This window comes from Prenolepis imparis, unplaced genomic scaffold, assembly GCF_030444845.1.
Source record: "Prenolepis imparis isolate NDT839.2.m4 unplaced genomic scaffold, iyPreImpa1.0 SCAF_8, whole genome shotgun sequence".
Taxonomy (NCBI): domain Eukaryota; kingdom Metazoa; phylum Arthropoda; class Insecta; order Hymenoptera; family Formicidae; genus Prenolepis; species Prenolepis imparis.
The window spans coordinates 5,641,689-5,660,625 of NW_028141166.1; the positions used below are offsets into that span (position 1 = coordinate 5,641,689).

The 18,937-nt window shown below is 27.6% G+C and overlaps 3 protein-coding genes across 11 annotated transcripts in view; 1 reads left to right on the forward strand and 2 right to left on the reverse strand.

Moving 5' to 3' along the window:
- Positions 1-349, reverse strand: part of LOC145939701 (uncharacterized) — a 251,871-nt gene extending 251,522 nt beyond the window's left edge. Inside the window, exon 1 of the mRNA XM_083044229.1 lies at positions 307-349. The gene's annotated coding sequence lies outside the window, so the exon portion shown is untranslated. The remainder of the gene's footprint in view (positions 1-306) is intronic.
- Positions 350-2,136: 1,787 nt separating this feature from the next.
- Positions 2,137-6,043, reverse strand: Ero1l (endoplasmic reticulum oxidoreductin-1-like protein). Its single transcript, XM_083044181.1, has 8 exons — positions 5,419-6,043; positions 4,767-4,970; positions 4,539-4,687; positions 4,289-4,474; positions 4,147-4,193; positions 3,523-3,871; positions 3,148-3,438; positions 2,137-3,068 (listed from the first exon to the last, which is right to left on the reverse strand). The coding sequence occupies exons 1-8, from the start codon at positions 5,542-5,544 to the stop codon at positions 3,017-3,019; spliced, it is 1,404 nt and encodes a 467-aa protein (XP_082900307.1). The 5' UTR covers positions 5,545-6,043; the 3' UTR covers positions 2,137-3,016.
- Positions 6,044-6,290: 247 nt separating this feature from the next.
- Mical (Molecule interacting with CasL) overlaps positions 6,291-18,937 on the forward strand; it is a 31,284-nt gene continuing 18,637 nt past the window's right edge. For 2 of the 9 annotated variants that reach the window (XM_083044233.1, XM_083044240.1), the window contains exons 1-12: positions 6,291-6,359; positions 6,627-6,964; positions 7,020-7,288; positions 11,113-11,431; positions 11,939-12,263; positions 12,586-12,944; positions 13,911-14,168; positions 14,855-15,057; positions 15,438-15,571; positions 16,334-16,578; positions 17,106-17,228; positions 17,552-17,746. In XM_083044233.1, the coding sequence (XP_082900359.1) occupies positions 11,168-11,431; positions 11,939-12,263; positions 12,586-12,944; positions 13,911-14,168; positions 14,855-15,057; positions 15,438-15,571; positions 16,334-16,578; positions 17,106-17,228; positions 17,552-17,746 (2,106 nt within the window). In that variant the 5' untranslated portion in view covers positions 6,291-6,359; positions 6,627-6,964; positions 7,020-7,288; positions 11,113-11,167. The remainder of the gene's footprint in view (positions 6,360-6,626; positions 6,965-7,019; positions 7,289-11,112; positions 11,432-11,938; positions 12,264-12,585; positions 12,945-13,910; positions 14,169-14,854; positions 15,058-15,437; positions 15,572-16,333; positions 16,579-17,105; positions 17,229-17,551; positions 17,747-18,937) is intronic. The other 7 variants (XM_083044237.1, XM_083044235.1, XM_083044234.1 and 4 more) reach the window with 7 other exon arrangements.

Below are 18,937 nucleotides of genomic sequence, written 5' to 3' on the forward strand. Positions count from 1 at the left end.
TTATTATTAATTATCTAATTCTAATAAAATTTAATGTAATATTTTTTTTACTTTTCGATAAATTATCTTAAATATCCATATTTATTTTTTTCTCCAAAAAATTTATTTTATTCCAAATTTAATTTTTTTTTATTTTTTAATAAATTATCTTAAAAATCCATATTTATTTTTTTCTCACATTATTTCTTTTTTATTTTATTCCAAATTTATTCTTAACATTACCGTATTTTAAACTATATATATAAAATAAAAATTTAAATAATAAATTTAATATAAATTTGTTTTAATTATAATCTGCTTAATTACCACATGGTTGCTCGGCCGATGCCCGATGCCTCCCCGGGCCTCCTCCTCCTCTTTTGTTCTTCAGTGTCTTGTTGGCACACGCGCGCGCATTAATTAGCAAAATAAATTAATCGCACGACAATTTGAACGACACTCCCGACCGTTAATCATACGCGACTCCATACTCGGCACTTGCGATTTTAATCGCGCGATACTTTGTGCGGAACTCCCGACATTCATACATAACTTTTCATACGGCACTCTCGATTTTAATCGTACGCATATTTTATGCGCTTTTGTTAATTAGACGCGACGCATACTTGAGAGAACAGCACGCGACAATTATAATTACGAAGCTACGATCCGCGGCGCGATGCGCGATGCACGAAAACGCGGGATGTCGTCGCAGTGATGCCACCTGTAAAAATAATTATAGAGTTATAGGGCGAGTTTTCACCAATGTCGATTAACTTCGTCAACCTCCGATTAAATTATATCTTTGTCTCTTTTCAGGTATGTTCTTAAAAGAGACAAAGATATAGTTTAATCGGAGGTTGAAGTTAATCGACGTTGGTGAAAACTCGCCCTTCTTTCGCGATTAATCGAATAAATTATGTAAATTATATATAAATTATATAAAAATTAATATAAATTATGTCAATTATATATAAATTATATTTCATCGAATAAATTAGATCTAAATATATACAAAATATGATCAAATATAATTTTCATATAAAAAGTTGTGTGTATTATTATGAAAAAATTTTATTATAATTTATTATTTATTAAAAATTATTAAAAGTTATTAAAAATTTGGAAAAGTAAAACATCCAAAATTCACATTATACAATGAATCGTTGTCGCGGAGATGAACGAGTAATTATTATAATTTTACAAGTAATAAATAATAAATGAAATAAAAGTTATGCCCTCTCTCTCTCTCTCTCTCTCTCTCTCTCTCTCTCTCTCTCTCTCTCTACTTACGACAAGGTTAATTGCTCCGCCGTTGCCTCCTCTCCTCCACTTTTGTTCGTACTTTAGCGTCTGTTTGCCACTTGGCTAATCGGCAAAATAAAATAATCGCACAATATCATTCGACACTCCCGGCCGTTAAACGCGACTCTTTTATACAGTACTTCTGATTCTTAATCGCGATACTTCGTGCTAAACTCGCGACATTCGTACGTGACTTTTCATACGGCACTCCCGCTTTTAATCGTACGCATATTTCATGCGCTTCTGTTAATTATACGCATATTTGAGAGAACAGCACAATTATAGTGAGAGAACAGCGATAATTATAATTATAATAAACGAAGCTACGACTACGATCCGCGCGACGTGATGCACACAAAATTCACGCCGAAAGTCGCAGTGATGCCAACTGTGTAATTAGAAATTGTCAGTCCTTCGCGATTAATCGATCATTGAAAAGATCGATTAACATAGAGCGCTTCACACAATATTGTATTCGATTAAATAATTATATAAATTACATTAGACGAAAAATACATTTCACAAAAATATATGTATATTATATTAAACTATTTTATCTCGGGTTAGATTAGAATATTTAGAATGTTTTCAAGATAAGTTTATTTTTTTTCTTTTCTCATTTATATATGTATATATGTATATATATGATCATGTATTATTCTTATTACATAAATTCGACATATTGTAAGCTTCATTCCAAAAATGCAAATAAAATTTACACACATATAATTAGAAATTTAAGTATAATTTTGACTATTACAAGCTATATATATCGAAAATTGTATTTTATTTTATATTTATTCAAATATTTATATACTTATACAATTATTCGATTTTTTATGAAAAATAAACTATTATTAAGTAAAATTTTGTCGTATTAATTATAAAAATATGTATTGTAAACAAAATCTCAACTTTGTAAAGTATAATATACATCAATTTAAGTTATGTAAATAGTTGCCTTAGATGAAATATTTATCACAGACAGAGTCAAAAGCTACGATATAAATCGAAAGAAAATATCAGTTTAGACGACAATCTCTTACTAAATATGTCTAATTACATTTTTTCACATATATCTGTATGTATGTATGTGTGTGTGTGTGTGTGTGTGTGTGTATTGTATATAATTATTTGCACCGATTTTTGCTTTTAGTTAGATGGCTTAATGATTTGTTTTCTGTTTTTCTTTTCCTATATTATTCTTCCTATTTATTAATATAAGAATATACACTTAATTATCAACTTGTATAAGTAAACACTGGTACAATTGGTCTTAACATACATATATATGGATACATATACATATATATACATACATATATATGTATACATAGCTTTCATATAGCATGGAAGAAATATTCACAAATAGCTAAAATCTAATTGAATAGTTAATATTTTAACCGACGTTTATGTAGTTTTAAAATTATATTAATATACTCAAATAAATCATTTCAATAGAATAACACATTCTTTATCTTCCTTTAAAAAAAAATATCTGCATAAAACTCTATATAAAATGAGACTGATTCTATTATTAATTATTTAGTTATGTAAATATTACATATTAAAAAACATTTATACTAACAAACACGCAATTCAATTAGATTAGCACAATAAAGTCCACTCTCTACAAATAGAGGAAGCAAAAAACAGAGAAGTAGAAAATCTGAGTGATGTGTTTATGTGATGTTTCTTAGTGGAATTGAATAGTTTATAAATTGATACTATGTTATCTCATCATCCTGCGAAACCTGTCCAGCTCAAAAATACTTTCCGATAACCTGTAAAATTGAGATTAAAATTGAGATTATTACTAAATTAGATCTATTTTTTATAATAAATATTAAAAATCAAATCTACCTTCCAAAAGCATTGACTAAAGCAACAATTTCACTTCTTTCTAAGAAAAACACCTTTCGATTAAGATTATTAAGTGTCTGTTTCCATCTATCAAATTTGCCTGAGAATAATATCTTTAACGCAGTGCCCAGGCCATGGATTTGCAATTTACCCCACAGCTTACATTTATCACATCCCACGCAATCCATAATACGAGAAATATTTCTGAAATGTTGCCTAAATTCTTCTTTCAACAATTGTGCTTCTGTTCCAGTGAACATAACAGTTTCATTAAAATGTTCCGGAAATAATCTAAAATAAAATATAAATCACATTCATTTTACTATTATTTTATATATATTGTAACAAATAAAATATTGTTATATATATACTTACTTGATAACATTCAATATATCGTTTATCGCCAATCTTGTATCTTCATCATCCACTTCATTACCTGTATAATATTCTTCTCTTTCTAAATAAGGTGCTGCTTTAGCCAGAGCTCTTAATTGAAGTAAATAAGTGAAGTACAAATTCTTTAGCCAACTTGGACCTTCTCCACCTGTTGTTTCAGAAGAAAATCTTCTTTGCAACTCTTCCAAATTAGGACCCCATTGATTATCAGATGATACTTGTAAACCATCTTGAGGGGCTAACAAATATTTTGAACATAAATGTATATTGATGCTAGCATGCAAGCCAGATATGACTCGATAAAAAACTCGTTTCTCTAAACACATTCCTGAAACATAACAAAAACAAAAATATATATATATATAACTTACAAGTTCATGTTTTCAATTTAATACATATAATTATTTAACTTTACATCCTTTTTTTCAGATTAATTAAAGTTGCATTTTATATAAATAATGTAAATATTTGTAAAAAAAGTTTTGTAATATGAACAAACAAATGGAAAATATGCAAACTTTGCATAAAAAAACATATGATATATTATAACTATTTCATACACACTCATAAGTTTAAAAAGAATGGAGTTGGTACAAGACTTACTATTCATTTTAGAAGATGGTATAAAAATGTGTGGCGAGTTTTCAGGTCTGCGAAGAATAATTCATTATACTAAATTAAATAAATTAGATGGCAAAATAAAAAAAATATAAGTGTAACATTTGATATAACTATAGTTGTATACCTAAAACAATTTTCCATATAAATACTTCGCCATATTCTATGTGCACTAATTCCTTTATATCCTGTATATCTTTCAGGATTAAGTAAAAGATCCACATATTCCCCAGGATTAGATTCCTGTACACAAAAATTGTCTTGCGCATCATCATGTCGCTGCCATCGTTCAAATTCTTTGTAATTTTCTGAACTATAATAAGATGTATATTTTATCATACAGATTTTAACTTGGTATTAAGTATTTTTTATATTACCTAATTGTTGTGTTCAAGAAACCAAGTTCCATATTATGATCTTTCGAGCAGTCAGTAATTTGTGCATTCGATTTATATTTATCTGCGGGACTTTCATTAAAGTGAATATCTCTTGGAATCTCTCCCTTTAAACCTTCCGGGATATCATTCTGCAATAGAGTGCAGGGAATTAAAAAATGGAGATAATTTTTATTTAAAGTAGCATGTGAAAAAAAAAGAAATACTTACATCTTGACACGGCAACACATGACAATAACGAATAGCACATTTGCTATCGTCTGCCCAGAACGGACAATTCTGGTTCAAGTTTACTTTGTAAAACCTAAAATAATCTCTGACTAGAAGACTTTGAATTCTCGGATAGATTTTCATATTGTTAAAATAGTCCACAGTATCCACATTACAAGTACAGTCATCTATATATCCTTTCAACTGAAATTTTAATTATAAAACTTAAAATGTGTGTATAAATATAATATAGGCTGAGTTTCGATATTCACTGCCAGTACTGAAAATCTATAGTGTACGTGACGTAAACTATATATTTACAGTACTGGCAGTGAATATCGAAACTCAGCCATAATACATATATGCAAATATATACCCATTTTTAATCAAATTACAGCAAAATATTGAGATATTTAATATCTCGATACATTAAATATCTCAATATATAATTAATAAGTTATTAATAATATTAGTAAGATATTAAAACACAGAATTATTATTATAAATATTGAAAAATAAATAGTGAAAAATATATGAAGCGAAGAAGAGAAGGAAATTATTTATAATCCAAAAATGATCGACATATGAAATAAATTTTGTTCGCAAGAGATATAAATATGGGATAATATCAAAAACAAAATACACACAATACCTTGCAGAAACATTGATCATCTTTCTTGGAGTTAGTTCCAAAATAATTTGCATCTACTTGCAGGTAAAAAAGTAAAATTGTTACAAATAGCCAATAGAACATCCTCTCACTGTGTCCAAGATTCATCTTGAACAAAAATCGCTGATGCGACTGATTTCTCGCACCATTAATTAAAGATGCGTGATGAAAAAAGTATAATATTTTAAATATTCGAACGTCGAACTCTGCTGTTTTTCTTTTTTTTCGAATCACTCATCAATTCGCATAAAAACTTACTGCATAAAAATATCTAATTCGATATAATATTGCATGAAATATTACACGTTTTACGATATATAAATTATTCTTGAAAATATTCTTGATTAAATATAATGACAACTATAAAAACCGTATACACGTAAAAAACAATAATGCACCTAATTTCTACTTTTAGTTTCGACAATATATTAAAACTTCAGATTATCTCTCACTGAACGTTGTGGAAAACTTATGTAGCTGTTATGTGACATGATCTGTATGATTAGATATGCATATATATACACGTGAAATGTAGGATACGTGGAATACGTGCGATAGGTTGATTCTCGTAAAAGGCCATTGCACGCAGTGTTGCCAATTTCAGATTTCAGCGCAACCTTCAAGCGGCGCTGCGTCTCTGCGTCACGTGGTCACGCGCGTCGGAATTCGGCGTGCGGAGTGAGGAGCAGTGGTGGGGAGCAGTGGTGGGGAGAGAGAGTGGGGGGTGCGCGCTAGCGCGCCGCGCACCCCCCACTCTCTCTCCCCACCACTGCTCCCCACTCCGTGCGCCGAATTCCGACGCCGTGACGTAGCGCCACCTGAAGGTCAAAATCGATTCAAAGTTGAACGCGCCGCGCACGTCGACACGCGCTCTCTCTCTCGCTCCGTGTTGCGCGATCTGAAATTAGCAACATTGATTGCACGTATGTTCTATAATCATTTTTTAATATTGATTTCTTGGGGTCGATCACGTAACTTTTCTTTAGAGCGAAAACGTGAGAAGTGAAAAATTTTGCTCTGTTTCCGTCAATCACGCATTGGTTTCCATAGTGAAATTGTTCACTTTTCACGTTTTCACTCTAAAGGAAAGTTACATGATCGATACCCTTTATTTCTTTGATTTATTTTCATTTACAAATATTTCTTATTAAAAAACCACAGAAATTCTAAACCAAAAACTTCTTTTTCAGCAAGAAAACATAAATAGACCCAACGCGATGCAATTGGCTACTGACTAGTGAATTTTTTAGTGCCTCGAAAATTTTTCTAGTGAATAACCAATCATATGACACGAATCAGTAGACATGAAAAATTTATTTCTCGGGATTGGTGATCCTGAAGTCGGAGCTTCGCATTATTACAACATGAGGTCTCCACCATCAATTCGCAAACTTTTGCCCGTCACTCTTGTCGACGGAGTTTATTTGAAGTGGTCCGCAGTCCGCAGCAGCCTTCGGTATGCATCGTCTAGCGCTGTGTAATTGAATAAAGTCCAACTGGAATCGTAGGAGGAAATGGACGGTGGTAGGTGTGTAACGTTTATATTTGTTCGACGACGAGTGATGCATGTGAAATCGAAATAGGTCAGTTCCAGGGTTCCAGCATCATGTGAATGACGAATCCATCCCATCGGTATTTCCATGGTGCGTGAACGTGTTACACACCCCGTCTCCCCGTTCTCTCATCTAATAACGCCCGCATCTTTCACTCTATATGTGTTTTGTGCGATGGAGTCGAGTGCGAGTCCATAAAAAGGAAGAGGTCGCGCTCCGCAAAATCGCTACGAGAATATAGTCAGAGTAATATCGTCAGTCGTACAATTATACGCAGCGTGACGCAGCCTTTCATACACGTACGTATATTCATATAGCACACACACTTATATGTATGTTTATATATTCATAAATTCGTACAAGCAGAAAAAAAAAAAAAAAAGTATTCACTCACATATCATAATAACATTGTACGTCAATTATGTCAATTAAATGAGCTTGTATTATTTACGTACTTATTATGTGTGTGTATTTAAATATATTCAAAATTATAACACACATACATATATATAAAATTATATAAGGCATCTTACAAATGCCTGGATATCTTTTTAATAATAGATATTTTGGAGTTGATTTTTTGCCAGAACATCAAAGCATCAAGCATAAATTATTACTGCGAGCTATGAAAAAATAAAAAAGAATCAATTTTTTGTTAAAAAGCATTTTAATATTCAAGATGATTTATGCCAAATTTTATTACGATTCATAGATTCGTTTTTATGTAAATAATTACAGAATTTGGAGTTTTGAAGTTTGCATATCTTTGCTGTTGAAATATTCACATTTTTTTCGAGTTATATTCAAAGCATATTCATGTCCATAATTAAAATCTGTTCCTTCATTGTTTTATTTATACAAAGTTATTTCTATCTGTGGAAATATAAATATTTTAATATCCTCAATTCAATTACTTTTTTGCAGGGAATGTATAGCCAATATAACCTTAAATAATAGAACTTATGAATTTATCATACACTAACTAGTAGTTATTTTTATATTTATTTAATATATAAAATTGTGTAGTTATTTTTATATTTTGTGTGCATATTTTGATACATTCTGATCAATCTGAAATATTTCTTGAAGTTCCCTTTCTAATAATTTTGTGTTAATGCTTATATGCACAATTTCTTTCTTGATGCTTTTGTTCTGATACTAATATATACACAATATAATAAAATGAATTAATTAATGTAGAAAGAACATATATAATTATAATTAAAAAATGCAATTGCACATTGCAAGTATTCGGGACATCTATGCAAAAAATAATTATGATTATTAATTGATTGATCTTATTATTCTACGAAAATATTAAAATAAGATTATTGAAAAAAGTAAAATATCTTTAAGAGACTTCATATTTTATGTCTGCATAAACTAGAAACTCTTTGTAGCTCATATCAGAAAAAAGTTTTAGTTCCTCTTCTTCTAATTAGTCCAAATTCCAATCTTTAATCAATCTTTAATGAGTAATGACTTTTTTTTCCACTTGGCGATCTCAACATTCATAGCATCATCTATCTTTGTTTAACTATCGATAAACAACGAGATTGGAATGATCCTACGATCGCCAAGTGGAACATAGCCTAATAATAAAGTCTATCACACAATACAAAGGTACAGACAATAGGAGCAGTAAATAGAAATATATCCATTCTCTGCGCCTATTGGTATATTTGAATTTGATAATTGCATTATCTTTAAATTTAAACACAAAAATAAACGTATTAAAAATATTACAAAATAGTTTTTTTTATGTTTAAATAATAATATTAAAGAAAGTCTTTATATTACATAATATTTAAAAACTTATTTGTTATTTAATATGTTTCTCAATGTGTATATATACAAATAAATTAAATTAAATTCAAGTAAGAAAGGATAAATAAGTGTAAACATGTAAGAATATATTATCTATATTTTTAAAATTTATATTAAATATAGCTATTGATTTATTATCGATACTTTTTATATTCGTTATATATATGCATGGCTTTTATTAAAAAATCCTTAATCTAAATATACTACATATCTTTTTATCATTTTTACATATAATAGATAAAAATCTGAAATTATGAGTTGCAAACTAGAGCTATACATTCAACCATTTTTTTACAATGACTTTTATTAGTAATAACAATTCTTTATCATGCAGTAGCAGTAGTTTTATGCGCATGGGTGCATCAACGCATTAAATTATACAGCAAGACAAGTATATATTTCTCTCTTTCTCTGTTACAGGATTTTGACGAAATCACTGTTATATCGTGACTTATTAGAGTGTCTCTGTGGTATAAATTATCAGATTTTCCTAGTTCTTTCAATCTTTTACTATTGAAACTGCTGGCTGAATGAATACATTTTGATTGAGATTTAATGTAAATTTTAACATGTTTTTCATTTTTCTTTCTTTTTATATTTTCTCTGTTTTATTCTTTTCTTATTTTTCTAAGTTTAAAAATTAAGTCTGATCTTCTATAATATTAAAAAATTTGATATTTTATTATTCTATGCTATATTATCACATGATAAAGATTGTTATTACTAATAAAAGTCATTGTAAAAATTGCTAATTGTTAGATCGCCATCAATTACATGTAAAAATTATAAAAAAATACGTACAGTGTTTAGATTAGTGATTCTTAATAAAAGAAATTCTTAATAAAATTCCTAATTAAAGGAATATATATTATATAACACATGTAAATCAATGAGTCAAGTATGATAGTATATTAATACATAGCTATACATAATTTATTTAAATACAAATGGAAATATAAATAATCTTATCATATTTTCGCTCATTAATTTTTCTTTATTTGAATTTTGATTAATTTTTTTTGTATGTATATAATTTTTCTTTTAGTAATATTTTTCTTTGGCATTACAAGAAATGAGATAATAGATAGATAAAAGACTGGAAATTTTAAACGAACTTCTGGAATAGCAATTTTTGATATAATAATGATAGATACATTAAATATATTTCATGCATAGTCACAAATTGAGTTGATTCACTGTCACGATATGAACTATTGCCTATATATATAAAAATATTTTGTCATGTGCTATTTTCTCATGACATGACATATCACACAAAGCATTTTTATTGTCAACAATGAATTAATTGCATTACAGTCATCTCTCCTTTTTTCAAAGTGCATTGTTAAAAAGCTCTCACGTTCATTACACACTATTTCTTCAAACATGAAAATGATAAAAGTAATAAAATGCTTCGATATAAAAAAATATCTATGTGCTCCTATCGAAATTTGTTCCATAGAAAAATATCGAATAATTTTTTTTAAATACTAGATCATCTACTACATACTATCAAAATTAATATCGGTTTTATTGTATTATAACACTCTTCATCGCTTTAATATCGAACATAATGCTCAGAATTTTCGGAGATATCGATAAGCTTATTTTTGACCGGAAATCCATTGCAAAAGTTTTCGCATTTCCGCTTTTTTCTTCGGCGAAATGCAACGAGACGAGCTACAAAGTTATCAGACCGTAAGTTCAACGAACTGAAGAAGAGCACAGCGGACTTTCAGCATCTTCAATGCAAGATTATTACAGTTCGCAAAGACCGCGAATAAGTGAGAGTTATATCTTAATAGAGTAGATAATAGGATGGTTTTTTTTTATTTGTTTAAGTATCGATGCATTCTTTATCTATTCTGAACAAGATGAAAAAATGTAGGATGTTTATCCCAATTTTTTTTTATTTCGCTTTTTCTTTTTTTGTAAACAATTTTTTTATAACATATGTAATGTTAATACAAATGAAAATGTACAAAAATGAGGCAAATGTTGTCAAAAAGTAGAGTTCTCTTTCTCTAGTAGAGAACTCTATCAATTATATTATATTGAAATCCTAAGAATGGAATGTGCTAACTTTATAGAAGAGTGCAACATAACTTTTTTATTTATTTTGCGACTAGAAATGATTACTTATTGTATTTATTACATGTATTATTCACACACAAGACATAACTAACATCGTTAGCCATAGTTTCAACAATTATTCGATTATATTAATTAAAATAAAACATTCTGCATATAAACTATATTTAAATTATGAAAAATTAAATAAAACTGTTTTTTGCAGGTAATGAAGAACTGATGAACCTGAATTACTACTACGAAATTGAAGGCAAAGGACGATGGATCCGGTCAATTCGCCAGAAATTGCGTTGGCTAGCGATGTGTTCGATCAGTTTTGCAATGCCACTACGTTGAAGTCTATTCTCGGCTATTACAGACAGTTGTGCGAATTGCTAAAAGTTCGACCGAACGTTATTACTCAGTTTTATCCAAAATTGAAGGCAAAGCTACGATCATGGAAAGCACAAGCGCTATGGAAAAAATTCGATCAACGAGCCAATCACAAATGTTATAATCGTGGTAAAGCATGTCCAAACACAAGGGTGAGTTTATTTATTCATTTTTATTTTGCTTAATTGTTTTCTCTTTACGAGAAACGTTTAAAATATTTTTTTTTTTAATTTTCTCCTGTAAGTCATATTTGATAGAGTTGTCTTTTTTTACAAGATTTTTTTTATTGGAATAAAAGAACATTTAAATGATAATAAAATAGAAACATTTATAATAGAAGTTCTATTGTTAAAAATATGCTTAAATATATAAAAAAAAAAAACATCGCCTTTTTAGATAATATGTTTCGAACAAAAGGTGTTTGATTTTGAGGAGGGAAGAAATTGAATCTTGAATTTTGACTAACAATAAGATTATTTTTCAAGATCAATTAAAGATCAATCTAGTTTTTTTGTTTTTTGTTTTTTTTTATTAATAAAAATGTTTGGAACGAAGGAACTGATTGTATTTTATATTGATTTATACATTATATAATTTTCCTGACAATATAATATAGAAAAAAAACATTTATCTCAGGAATATTTCTTCTTCGTCTCTAGGTTTTGATCATCGGTGGAGGCCCATGTGGTTTGCGCACAGCTATAGAGGCACAGTTATTAGGTGCCAAAGTCGTGGTAGTGGAGAAAAGGGACCGGATGTCTAGGAACAATGTATTGCATTTGTGGCCCTTTGTTATCCAGGATCTACGAGGTTTGGGAGCAAAAAAATTCTTTGGAAAATTTTGCGCGGGAGCCATCGATCACATCAGCATTCGGCAAGTGCAATGTATTTTACTGAAGGTTGCTTTGATTCTCGGCGTCGAGTTCCATGAAAGCGTGAGCTTCGATTCCTTGATTCAACCACCGGAAAATCAAGAGGACGGCAGTGAGTAATAATTGATTATTTTTGGGAAAGTTCAAGGTGCAACTACATAATTATTTGGTCATGTTGGAATATGCTTTGAAATTCTCAAATAGTATTTGATGCATTTAATAGTCAGGCATATATGATTTTATTAATATGTACAAATTATGGCAAAATATGTTTATGTGAATAATATAGGAGAAGAAGAATAATTTACATAATTTAGAATCTTTTTAATAAAAAAAATTTAATTAAAGTTTATATTTTATTTTCATTATTAATAAACTTTATCTTGAAATTTATAATAAAAAATTATAATAAACTTTAATATTATCTTCTTCAGAGATTGGTTGGAGAGCAAAAACGTTACCAGTGGATCATCCAGTTTCTCAATACGAGTTTGATGTGTTAATCGGAGCTGATGGCAAAAGAAATACTTTAGAAGGCTTTAAGCGAAAAGAATTTCGAGGAAAATTAGCTATTGCAATAACCGCGAATTTCATAAATAAACGAACCGAGGCAGAGGCTCGTGTTAAAGAGATTAGTGGCGTTGCTTTTATCTTTAATCAAAAGTTTTTTAAAGAATTATATCAAGTAACGGGAATTGACTTGGAAAACATCGTATATTACAAAGATGACACGCATTATTTCGTTATGACTGCTAAGAAACACAGTTTAATCGACAAGGGAGTTATTCTGCAGGTAACAAAAAATAATATTTTATGCATTCGGAATTAGAAGTATATTTTATATATATGTATATCTATGTATATTGTATACACACACACACACACACACACACACAGAGGATAAAACACATTAAAAGAATCTGAAATATCTCGGTTATTTTTAAGAATATTAAAAATATAGAGAAAAATGTTTGCTTTAAACAGACAAATAATACAATAACATTTCCATTCAAATATACATTTTTTAATATTATAATATTAAGTTTATCACTTATAGTTTTTTATTTTTTAAACACTAATACACATTTCTGTTAGTATTATAACTGACAAAACAAGAAATTCAGCCACGCATATTTCATATTGATCTTCAAATAATTCCAGAGAAAATTATTCTTATAACATAATTATTATTATGTTATTACGTCATAATTTATTAAATAATAGCAAAGTTTATTTTATTTTGTACAGTACGCTCAAATAAATATCAGAGTATTGTTATTTTACTATCTTTTAATCATTTTTATCATTTTATATATTAGAACTATAATATTAAAAACACTACAATATTAAAAACATTGTTTGAAATAATTATTGTTGAAATCTAATTACTTTATGACAAAGATTTTATAGAATGTTATTTAAAATTATTATTTTAACATGTCATAATGCAATTGACACGCATTGAAATGTATTAGTGTAAATCTTTTTTTTTTAATTATATTATATATTTTGTTTAATTTGTATCACAGTAAGCAATTACAATATTCATCACATCTTTCAATTAATGAGATATGATATTATGAAATTATCATTAAAACTACAAGCAGATGAATAACTATGATATTTATAAACAAAAGATAATATGAAAATAGTTTAAATGTTTTAATATTTATTCAAACAATAGAGAATGAGCTATTGCAAAGCTATATAACTTTTATTTGTTTCAACAATTAAATTAATAATTATTATTGATTTCTAGGATCATGCTGATACTGCTAAATTACTCGCGAAAGAGAACGTAGATCGCGAGGCATTAATGTTGTATGCACGAGAAGCGGCGGAATTCTCGACGGAATATCAAATGATGAACATGGAATTTGCGGTGAATCATTATGGCCAACCGGACGTAGCCATGTTTGACTTTACTTCAATGTACGCCGCAGAAAATGCGAGTCGCGTATTGAAGCGTCATGGACATAAACTACTTATGATTCTTGTAGGCGACAGTCTTTTAGAGGTAAATGAGGATGTATTTTCGCGTTCACTCACAAAATTGTGTAAAACTTGTTCTTTATGTAAATTAAAATTCTTTTTTTATGTAAATTTTATACATTTATAGTGAAAACTTTAAAAGATAGAGATGTGTATACATACAAAAAAAGAAAAAGAAAAGAATAATTTGTTTTATCTGCTACTTGTTTTTTTTTAGCATTTGTTTTGACATTTTTAGACATTTGTGTAATATAAAAATTCAAATTTTTAAGATTGGTCAATTTTAAACGTTTCTTATTTAAAAACTATTATAGTCTCAACATTTTAATATTACAATTTTTGTTTTTATTTGAGAAATATGTTATTCAAATTATTTAGTTCGCGAATTTTTGAACGAACAATCTATATATAATGTTATATATAAAATAATATAATAATGTTTATATAAAAAACAAAATACTTTGTAAATTTATTTGTAAATTCGTCATTTTAAAAATTTTTCAACATATAAAAACGACAACAGCTGTAGGATTAAACAAAATTCTATTATTAAAGTCTTTTATTTCAAATCATTCTTAATTTACTCAACTTTTTTATATTTTTTCACTTTTTTAAATATATTTCCATATTTCTCCATATATTCAGAATTTTAGATTTCAGCATTTCTTATTTTATTTGATCTTCAATGAAAAACTGAAGGAATTATTTTAGCCATTTTGGCCCACTGGCTCTGGTTGCGCGAGAGGATTCTTGAGCTCTTTCGATGCTGGTTGGGCAATCAAGGGTTGGGGTGCTTTGCTTTCACCATTAGAAGTAATCGCTGAGCGTGAGTCAATATACAGATTGTTGGCACAGACAACACCGGAGAATTTGAATAGAGATTATGCTGCGTACACCCTTGATCCTCACACTAGGTAAAACTTTCAACTAGAATTTTATTTTTGTATTTACAATAAATCAACTTATTGATATTAAATAATATAATATAAAATAAGCAATAATTAGAAGGTAGAAATAATAGAAAAGATTAGAAAATAATATGGTATTAAATAATAATTAGAAGATAGAGAAAATGGCTTTTTACGTATCAAGTGATTATCAAGTATTTTTTAGAAAATTATCATGACAGAAATTATGTAAATTTTTAAGAAAATTTTTGCAATTTTCTTTTTCTTTCCTTATATTATATCATTCCTTATATTATATGATAATAATATTTTATAATTATAAATATAATAAGAATAATATCCATTAAAATAATAATAATAAAACAAATTTGTTAATTTTTTTCAAGGTATCCAAATCTTAATGTACGTTCTGTAACCCCAATACAAGTATGCAGTCTTCTTGATGCAGATGATCTTGAGGGCATCAAACAACCTGCAATACAGTCTGAGGCCGATATTCCAAAGAAACGAAGACGTCGCGGTAAGTTTAACGATATAATATCGAGTTTTATAAGATTCTTGAATTACAAATTATAATTATCTTAAAATGTCAGATTCCGTTACATTTAATATTCAAACTTCTAAGTTATTTAATCTCTAATATAAAATCTAATTTGTCTTTTTTTATCAAATAAACGCTAATGTTGTTTTATGTCATATATAATGAGTTTCAATAGAAAATTGTATAAGGATTAACTAAAAGAATTGGAAAAGATTCTGAATTTGAAAGTAGAACTTAACTGTCACTAAGCGATACTTATTATCAATTCTTAATCTAACAAGTTATATTTGTCAATTCTTGATTCATATAAGAGAATATTCTTGCGTTGATTAAAAGTAAAATTTAAAATATAAAAAATAATCGATTTCATTAAAAAGAAGAGAAAGTTTAATGCAAAAAAAAATCTTGATGCTATTAGATCCCCAACAATTATTTAAAAAATTAAAATAAACATATGATTATAACTTGCTTTAGACATTAAATAAAATGGATATAATTTTGAGATCGGTTTTTCTCATTAACTTTATAACAGTATACTTTAATTTGGTATGCTATTTTTCTATATTTTCTATTAAATTTTGTTTAAAAATTTAATATTCTGAAAAACTCTCCTATTCTTAGAGATATTTACTTCTTTTTTATATATAAATTACACATTACACAATAATATCATGGATCAAAAATAATATATTTTAATTATTTTCTTTATTATATGAATTTAAAGATTTTATTTTTATATAGAATTGAGAGATGCTCAGATTCATCCAGACACGTTACTCCGTTGGCTGAAAAAGCAAGTTGCACTGTACGATAAAGTTCGCATTGAAGATATGGGTGCCTCCTTCAAAGATGGTTTAGCTATTTGTGCAATCATTCATAGATACCGTCCAGATCTAATAAATTTTTATAGTTTAAACGCAGAAGATGTAGTGAAGAACAATCAACTAGCCTTCGATATGTTGGAAAAAGAATTGAATATATCATCGGTAAGCATGTTACATTTTTTATTTGTTTGCTCTAATATCAATTATGTAAACATATTTTTCTTTATTTATGATACACAAACATATACCTTTAAAATTATTAATATTATAATACATATATATATATATATATATTATATATTCTCATTTATAAATTATTTGAGGGAGTATTCTCAGTTCAAAGTAAAAAAATAGATCATTTTCGTGAATATTTTTTAATAGAAGAAAACACTGTATAATTTGAATCTTTTTACAATATTTGAATACCTAAATATTCGAATATTATTTATGAATTTTAATACCTGAATAATAGCTAAAGTAATTAGCTACCCGAATAATTTTCAAGATAACAGAATACTCGAGTAATATCTGCGAATTTGAATAATAGATATTCAGGTACCAAGATATAGAGATTACCGGGATAATATTGACAATACTAATATAAATTACTGTGTAATGTTCTTTAAAAATTATCTGTATAATGCTGTTAATATATGTATAAGAAGATTTAAAAATAATTATACTTACAGATAATGACAGGAGAAGAAATGGCCCAATGTGATGTTCCAGATACACTTACCATGTTTTCTTACTTAACACAAATATATGAAGTTTTCAGAGGCGAAATTCCGTATGTCAAGCATCCAAAATTAGTAAGTAACTTTAAAAATAGATAATTATATCTGCTCTCTAAGAATTCCAAAACATGACAACTAACTTAAATTATGTGTATAAAAAGATAATAGAAAAAACGAGAATCAGGAAAATTCAATATTTTTCAATATTTTTTGTCTTAATCATCTCATTGCTAACTAATAATAATTTACGAAATTGTAGTACAATTATTCAACTAAATGTTTTTAATTAAAAATCTGTAATCTTTCTTCCTTTTTGTTTGAAATTACACTTTTTTTGTTAATATGTATTAAAATTTTGCGCATAATTGAAAATTTAAGCAATGTTTGTATTAAAATAGGAGCCAGAAGCAGAGGAATGCAGCGCACATCCAAAACAACTGAAACAATTGACATCTGAGGAAAAAGCTATGAAAAGGCACTCGCGCTCCCGATATGCTAATGAGAATGTACAGTCTTACGTAGACAAAAAAGAAAATGTAACTAGTCGACGTTCTCGAAAAAGGCGCAGTAACGAGAAAATGAGTGCGACAATGGTAAGTAAAAGAAATTTTCTGTCTTTTTCTGTAGCTCATGATGAATAATAGTTATTTATCTAACAATAAGACAAACAAATGCATTAATGATATATGTTTGATATTTTATATATTATATATTTTATTATATTATTTTATATTATATTTTATACATATATATTTGATATTTTTTATGCTTGGATTGTCTTATACTATTTATATATGCTTTATTGCAAGATGCATATATAAGCATACAATATCATTATTGCACTTGTTTTAATTGAGTAAAATATATGAAAAGTATTGCGGATATATATAAGAATAAAGTGTAGAAGTTTTTGTACTCGTAATCAGATTACAAATATTTTTCTAAAACTTCAATTTTATAATAACTCTAAAGTGTCATGAACATTTAATATTACATAAGAAAGAAAAACAGAGAGAATGAAAATATAAAGTATAAATTACTTTAATATATTTCTTATATATTTTGAAATATAATTTTTTTTGTATTGATTATATGCGGTGGTATGTGGTATAACTTAATTATATATAGCAAATTGATTTTTATTTTAGAGACATTCTTATTCTACTTTCAATTTACATTTAATCTACAATATTTATCCTTTAAAAAACGATTAAATTTTTGAAAGAAAATTAATTTTTTTTTAAGAATATTATTTTACAAACAGATACTCTTATTTCTTATTTCTCTAAAAACAATATATATATCTTTCTACAAGAATTTGGATTAGAATAATAGAAAAAAAAAATTATTAAAAAACAATCTAATTTTTTAAGAATATTTAATTGATAAAAGAAATACAATAGAACAAAAAATATTTAAATTTAAAAACAAATTAATTTTATAAAAGCATACGTAGTAATTCACTTCTAGAATGATTGAAATGCTTGAATCTTATATAGTCGCAATGGCAGAAAATCGAAGCTATTACAAGCCGCGGGATATTCATATCATTGTTAATCGTATTTGTCGGACTTATCCTTACCGTACTTCAGGAGGGATTAAACATGTACTGAATATGCATAATATCCACCATAGAAGAGATGTCCAGACTGTTAGTTATATCATTTTTTTATACAATCTTTATAGTATATACGTTGTCATATAATTGCTATCAATTTAAACTCTTAGGAGGTCACAAAAAAAATAATTATAATCTTTCAATTGTTGTCATAAGCGTAAATGCT

Excerpts from the sequence above, each read along its gene's own strand:
- Ero1l (XM_083044181.1), bottom strand. The coding sequence starts at position 5,544 with ATGAATCTTGGACACAGTGAGAGGATGTTCTATTGGCTATTTGTAACA. Across the intron at positions 4,971-5,418 it reads ATGATCAATGTTTCTGCAAG|TTGAAAGGATATATAGATGA; the intron begins GTATTGTGTGTA and ends TTAAAATTTCAG. Across the intron at positions 3,069-3,147 it reads TTAGTCAATGCTTTTGGAAG|GTTATCGGAAAGTATTTTTG; the intron begins GTAGATTTGATT and ends TCAATTTTACAG.